The sequence below is a fragment of the Prosopis cineraria genome, unplaced genomic scaffold (genome assembly GCF_029017545.1).
Source record: "Prosopis cineraria cultivar Desert tree isolate PC_DT_omini unplaced genomic scaffold, ASM2901754v1 PC847, whole genome shotgun sequence".
Classification (NCBI taxonomy): Eukaryota; Viridiplantae; Streptophyta; class Magnoliopsida; order Fabales; family Fabaceae; genus Prosopis; species Prosopis cineraria.
The window spans coordinates 14,089-21,621 of NW_026556172.1; the positions used below are offsets into that span (position 1 = coordinate 14,089).

Consider the following 7,533-nt stretch of genomic DNA (forward strand, 5'->3'; position numbering starts at 1 on the left):
TAAAAGACTTTTTTAATATTAAATTTTTATATAAAATTATTTTAATAATTATCCATAATTAATTTTATATTATTTATAAGTTAGATATAAATATTTATAAATTTAATTCCACCAATATTTAAAATAATCAAAAAAAAATCATAATTTTTTAAATTATAGAGTGGTATTAAAATAATTGTACATAAAAATTTAATCTCAAAGCTTAAACCTTACTATAATTATCATATTTCATAAAATTAAATAGATTTATATGTCATTCTCTGTTGAATCAATGTATGATCTATTTCCAAGTTGGCAAACATTGTTGAAGACTTGAAGCAATGGTTCCGTATAAGATGAAGCCCCACATTGGATTGCAGGAGCTATGCGTTAAGGCTCTTTACTCGCGCACGCACCTGACGTACAACTTTCCCGAAGGGAGGAAGAAGAAGAAGAGGATCCCACCTTTCTCATTTTCCTTTTTTTCTTCATCTTCTCGTTGTTTCACACAAATCTCATTTGCTACAATCTCTGGTAGATGGAGTATCAGTTCGTTCTGGGAGGGATTCTAGCTTCGTGTTTGGTGATTGTATTTTTACTGTGCGGATTTGCCCAGAAGAAGAAATTCTCGGGCTCAAGAGGGATAAACAGTAGCTCGTTTGCACAGATCTCAGAAAATGGAAAATGCGAACCAGAGGATGCCGGAGATGCAGAAATAATCATCGTGGGTGCTGGTGTTGCTGGGGCGGCTCTTGCTTGCACGCTTGGGAAGGTGAGAATGTTACTTATTTTGTCCTTATAAGATCCCCATGCCCTCCATCTGTATGATGATTTTCCTCGCTTGTAATTTGTACAAGTTTGAAATCATACATCTGTCCTTGTTTTGGATGTTCCTAGCGAAAATATGCTGATAAATTGTGAATAGTTTGTTTTGGGTTTTAGGGAAAGCTTCAAAGGCTTGAAAGAAAAGAGAAGAAATATTTTTCACTGGTATTTTTCGATGAATTTCCGGGGGCAAACCAGGAAAGGCATACACAAAATAGAAAACACAGCTAGTGCTTTATTTTTATTTTTGTCAATGATTAGTGTCATTATCTTTCTTTTTCTTTCTCATTTTATTTTCAATCATCCGATGAAAGCAACAAAAATTGTGAAATTCTTGTATTTCTTCGTAGCCAAATCTGTATTCTCACTGGATTTGGAAAATCACCAAAAAAAAAAAAAAAAACACCAATCTCTCACTCTCAGACTTTTGCCGAAACTTTTTCTTTGCCATTAAACCATCAATCAGATGAAGAGCAAAAGAAATTTGTGAAATGTCTTGTATTTATTTTTCTCCGAAGTCTCTATACTCACCGGATTGCCCTAGATGCTGCCTCGTTAGAATCTGTAAAATCAGTCGATCAGAGCATGACATGACAATCTGTAAGAAGTCTGGTATTTCTTTCTTTCCAAAATCTGTTTGTGAGACCCTCGAGATTAGGGAAGTAACAGATAGCGACCGAACTCTAATCCTTTTACCATCAATCAATCAAAGAAAGCAACAAAGTCAGTGAAAATTTTTGTATTTCTTTCGTTCGTACACTGTCTGTGGCACTCACAAGAGAAGGTAATTAACAAAAATCAACCGGAGTATGACTCACAAAATCTTTGCAATTTTTCATCCAGATTCAGTTCAGATGTGTGATTATTTTGTGTCCCTGAACTTCTGTTGCATGGAGGCATGGAGCTGTGATAGCTGCTAATGATTTTGCTTTATGCTTCTTATTGCAGGATGGACGAAAAGTGCATGTTATTGAAAGGGACTTGAGTGAGCCTGATAGAATCGTGGGTGAACTGCTACAGCCTGGAGGGTATTTGAAGTTAGTTGAGTTGGGTCTTGAGGGTAAGCAAAATCTGAAAGATCTTGGTAATTTAGATCTTTTGGCAGATGAATAATGTTACTAAGTTGTGACAGATTGTGTGGAGAAAATTGACGCTCAGAGGGTCTATGGCTATGCTCTCTATAAGGATGGGAAAAATACCAAACTATCATATCCTTTGGAAAAATTTGACTCTGATGTTTCTGGGAGGAGCTTTCACCATGGGCGTTTCATACAGAGAATGCGAGAAAAGGCTGCATTTTTCTCAAAGTACTTTTTTCTTTTCACTTCAGACTTCTTTTTTCGTTTAACTGTTTCTGTTTCTAAAACTTTGAGAATTACTGTGGAGTTCAAAATATATATATTTTAAGTTGTTTTGAAATCCTTCATTTTTTTGGGTGACCGAAATTCTTCATTCACATCATGTTATCTCCAATATTTCTGCAGCGTGAAATTAGAACAAGGAACAGTTACATCTCTGATTGAAGAAAATGGAATCGTCAAAGGGGTGCACTACAAAACCAAGGATGGACAAGAGCTCACAGCGAAGGCTCCCCTCACCATAGTCTGTGATGGTTGCTTTTCCAACTTGAGGCGTTCTCTTTGCAACCCAAAGGTAAATATACTTGGCTTCTTTCCCGGTCATACAGAGATGTTTATCTTCCAAGTACAGATGCTAAAACAAAAAATGGACAGAGCTCTATAAAATATGAATTGAATTTATGAAACCTTGAAGAGTTATGATGTGTCTAATATGAATGGTCAGATACACGTTGAAGATAGACACAACTCGATTTTATTTTATTTTTTTGAAGTTTTTTGTGCTTCATTATTGATTTTCACTCTTTGTATTGCAATATTTATCGCCCTTTGTTGCTTAATTGTTTTTTGACCGCTTAATTGTTTTTGACCAGCCCCTTTGTTGCTTAATTGACATAACTATTTCCCCAGGTTGATGTACCATCTCATTTTGTCGGTCTTGCCCTGGAGAATTGCGATCTTCCATATTCAAATCATGGGCATGTTATCTTAGGCGATCCTTCACCCATTTTATTCTATCCCATCAGCAGCACTGAGATTCGCTGTTTGGTTGATGTGCCTGGCCAAAAAGTACCTTCTATTGCCAATGGTGAAATGGCCACATATTTGAAATCTGTCGTAGCTCCTCAGGTGCCAATATCATAGCTCACTCTTCTTTATTATCAGTTGTTTTAAACGATGAACATTCTTAGAGATTCAAGCTATTTGCTAGATAACCTTTATGCAATAAAGGACATTGTATGGTTTCAGGTTCCACCAGAGCTGTATAATTCTTTTCTAGCAGCCATTGATAAGGGTAAGATAAGAACCATGCCAAACAGAAGCATGCCTGCCTATCCTTATCCCACACCTGGCGCCCTTCTGATGGGAGATGCATTTAATATGCGTCACCCTTTAACGGGAGGAGGAATGACTGTAGCACTGTCTGACATTGTTGTGCTGAGGAATCTCCTTAAACCACTTCGTAACTTGCATGATGCTTCTGCTCTTTGCAAGTATCTTGAATCATTCTACACTCTGCGCAAGGTAAAAGTGATATAGATAAGAATCCTTCTTGGTTTCACTCACAAGGCATAACATGGCACAGAAAAACACCTTATTGCAAAGTAAATATGATATGAAGCTTCTGGATGACTGTTTCTTTAATATTAGTGTTTAAGTAAACCATATTTTGTGGCTACCAATGCGTTGTTTGGGACTTGTTCCAATGCTTAGAAGCATGGCACAGATAGTCAGATAATAGATACGCCAAACATGGCTCTGCAACACTATATAATATGATATGCTCATGTAGAAAAATAAAATTAAATAAAAATCATTCTTAGTTTTTTCACTCTCCAAATACCACAAGGAGACCAACAATTATGCGAGGTAAATATGATATTAAGCTGTCAGATAACTGTTTCCATGGTTGTAAACCATCTCTTGTATTTAGTTCCATTGCTATACTTGGACATAGGCACAAGATATGACATAGATTTGACAGGGACACTAAAAATATGGATCTTGTTTAAATGTTCCGAGTCATGTAATACAAGTGCTAAATATGGCTATGACCCTTTTTCTTTCGTTGTTTTTTTTTTTTTTGGTGGTAAGAGCTATGGCCTATTTTTATGTAGCCAGTGTTTCGTAGTTTTAATGAAGGTTGGTTTGAAGCAAATTGACAAGTACTGGATGATTTTGTTTGCAGCCAGTGGCTTCTACCATAAACACATTGGCAGGCGCATTGTACAAGGTATTTTGTGCATCCCCTGATCCAGCGAGGAAGGAAATGCGCCAAGCATGTTTTGATTATCTCAGCCTTGGAGGCATTTTCTCAAATGGACCAATATCTTTACTCTCTGGTTTAAACCCTCGCCCACTGAGCTTGGTTCTCCACTTCTTTGCGGTGGCTATCTATGGCGTTGGCCGTTTGCTAATCCCATTTCCTTCTCCAAAGCGCGTGTGGATTGGAGCTAGATTGATTTCAGTGAGTAATTTTTAGTTGACAAATTTTTTAGGTTGATTCAATAAACTAAAAAAGGAAAGGCAAACATGAATGAATCATTCAATTACGTTGTAGGTGAATCTCATTGGACAGTGAGGTTGATGTGTCTGACATCTTTGCTGTTTTACATGTCTGTTCATAGTTGCTTTGCTCCACTGGTCTACTCAATAATTTGTCTTTTTGAGTTTCTCATTTGGATAACTTTAATTTACATTTCAGACTTCACTGCTTAATCCACAGCAGATTATGATATATATACATTTTTTGGGCTACATTTTCAGGGTGCATCAGGAATCATATTCCCCATTATCAAGGCCGAAGGAATAAGGCAGATGTTCTTTCCGGTGACAGTGCCGGCATATTACAGAAGTCCTCCTGTTGATTTACATGAATCAAGCTGAAACCACATATAGAATGGAGAGAAATTTTCAAGTTAGTTCCTACATATAGTTTCTGCTGTAGCTCTCTTTCTTTCTTTGATTGTTTGGAAGGGGGAAAAGAAATTAGTTGCAGTTCCATATTTCTTCCCCCAGGTCTGATTAAGAGCAAGAACTGTGGACACTTGCTGCTTCATTTGTATTTTGTTCTGTGAGTTGTTAAAAAAGAAAGTTCCATGAGCCTATATTCCAATTGTAAGATTTGCAGACAATATTATAATACTATGCTTCATCCTTCATAGCCTGTGCTAGATGATGTTTTAGGCTGCTGTTATGGCTTATCTGTGTTCATAAAACTACGGAAGGTTAGTGGAGAACAATTGATGCGGTGATTGATGGTTATAAAATGGATGATAGTAATTGAAAGGGTGGGATTGGAACAATTGCGCACTTATTTTTTAACGTTGTTTGGAGGGTAAGGTTTTGACTCTGGAGGAGAAATGGATTCTGGATCACAAGCAACCAAATTTCAAAGGTTTCGTATGGAGAAATATTTTTTGACTTCTGAGGAGCACCTAACGGTGTGTGAAGATTTGCGACCAGGTCATTCCTTTTTTAAACGCCATCATCGCTAGTGAGCCACCCACCAAAAGGGCTCGCGAACTGGGCAAATTTGGGATTTTATTTGGATATTATTTTGTCATAAAATTATTATTTTTTCTTTAAAAAGTTAGCTCAGTGGAAGTTATATGATTTATACAATTCAATAACTATCAAATTATGTTCCAGACAAAAAAAAAATTGCATATTTTAAGTTTGGTATCAAGAGGTCTGTATGTTTTGCGTTGGTATTATTTTCTTAATTAAAAAAGATATTAATAGCTTATTTCTTGAATAATCAAAGCTCAATAATCTCTTTCTTATTTTAAAAATAAAAGATATTATTTGAAAATAATTCAACATTCGAAGGTTTTTAAAATTAATTTTTAAAGTCAAAATTGAATAAAAAGGATTGGTTTTCTTTAAACTACTAATATATCATATTTTCTTATTTATTCCACCAACATAAAGTGACCATGTCCAAAGTCCGAATGTGAAGATAAAATTAATAAATAGGATTGGTTTTGTGCTTAATCTTTTTTTGTAGTATAAGGGTCTATTTGTTTTCTGTTTTTAAAATTTATTTTTGTTTTTGAAAACAGAAAAATTTAAAAACTTGGTAGGATTAGTATTTTCAATTTAATTATTTTCAAAGCTATTTCCATCTTTTGTTTTTAAAAACAAAAGATAGAAACAAATTCAATTTTTTTTTGTTTTATGTTTCTTATTTTCAAAATATAATATATTTGATTATTAGAAATTACAATTACATTGACCCATTTCTATAAAAAAAATAAAAATCATTAACTGCTTATAACTATTATTATTAATCTATTTTTAATTCTAAAACTGTCTTTAAATTAACATAACTAAACAGATTTTTTTTGTTTTAAAAAATAATTCTGAAAACTGTATTATAAAACAAGTTTTAAAAACAAAACATGGAAATAGAAACCAAACACGCTCTGAGATTCTCATATGTGAAGCAAATAAGAAAAACAGGCTATATGTTGATGGTTGAGAGGCTGAAAACCATGCTGATGAAGCATAAATCACGTTTTGTTGAAAATGGTTACTAACAACACAAATTTCAAAACCACATTAGAGTTTCTGTTTGAATTTTAATTTACATTTGACAAAAATATATTTAGGAGATTCAACTATTTATTAGATTTGGCAAAAGTACAAAACCAAAGAGGCCTAATAACTTTAACCAAACATGTTTTTTCAATCATGTTTAAGCATAGAACCATGGTTGGGAAAGAAATTATGGGTGTTTTTTAATTTCAATTGTCAAATATTAATTATAGAAAAATTGATTAACAAAACATGATAATATTTTGATAACATTTTTTGAAATTGATTTTGATAATTAAATATGTTTGAATAATTTTTTAAAATCAATTATAAAGATGGAAGAAAATAAAAAATGCTTAAATGCTGAGAATTAATTTTTAAATAGAGAACAAAATTATACCAAATGAAATTTAAAAAAATTGAAAGTGTTTGAATAAGAAATTTCAAAATCATGATTTGGAACTCAATTAATTTTGGAAGTACTTTTAACCAGCCTCAATTTCAATTAGAGCTAAGAAATAGGTCAGCTTAACTTGTAACTTAGGGCCAAAAACCTTGTTCCCCTTACTTTTGCCATTTCCTAGAGTGTGGCTTTAATTAATCGGGTTCATAGTTAGACTTGCAAAACCCACATAATATTTAATATAATTTTTTAAGGATAAATGTATATTTTTGCTTTTAAGTATTTCTGAGTGGTACCAAAATCTTAAAATATTTAGTATAACATTTTCACCCCTAAAATAATTAAAATGTAACATTCTTCACTCTTATGTTAAATAATCATAAACATCTGTTAGATACTCAAATTACATGTTCTCATATCATAATAATAGTCAGCATGTATTATTTTGCATCGTGGTAAACAATATTACATTTTGATTATTTTAGAAGGAAAAATACTACACCAAATAATTTTGGATACTAAGTGCTTATCAAAAAATACTTTAAGAATAAAAATATACCTCTACCTTTTTTTAATGGTAAGTTTCACATTATTACAATACATATTTAAATTCAAATCCAAGTTTTAAAGGATCAAATTAAAGTATTTTAAATTCTACATTGAGTAATACAAATCCAAGCTTTAAAATATTATAAAGTCTAAATTGCA

General features: G+C 33.0%; 1 protein-coding gene across 1 annotated transcript; it reads left to right on the forward strand.

The window, feature by feature from the left end:
* Positions 1 to 349: 349 nt before the first annotated feature.
* On the forward strand, positions 350 to 5,068 carry LOC129298552 (squalene monooxygenase SE1-like). The gene is made up of 8 exons (XM_054936968.1): positions 350 to 751; positions 1,753 to 1,864; positions 1,937 to 2,111; positions 2,289 to 2,457; positions 2,793 to 3,011; positions 3,132 to 3,407; positions 4,072 to 4,350; positions 4,650 to 5,068. The coding sequence occupies exons 1-8, from the start codon at positions 518 to 520 to the stop codon at positions 4,767 to 4,769; spliced, it is 1,584 nt and encodes a 527-aa protein (XP_054792943.1). The 5' UTR covers positions 350 to 517; the 3' UTR covers positions 4,770 to 5,068.
* The last annotated feature ends 2,465 nt before the right edge of the window (positions 5,069 to 7,533 follow it).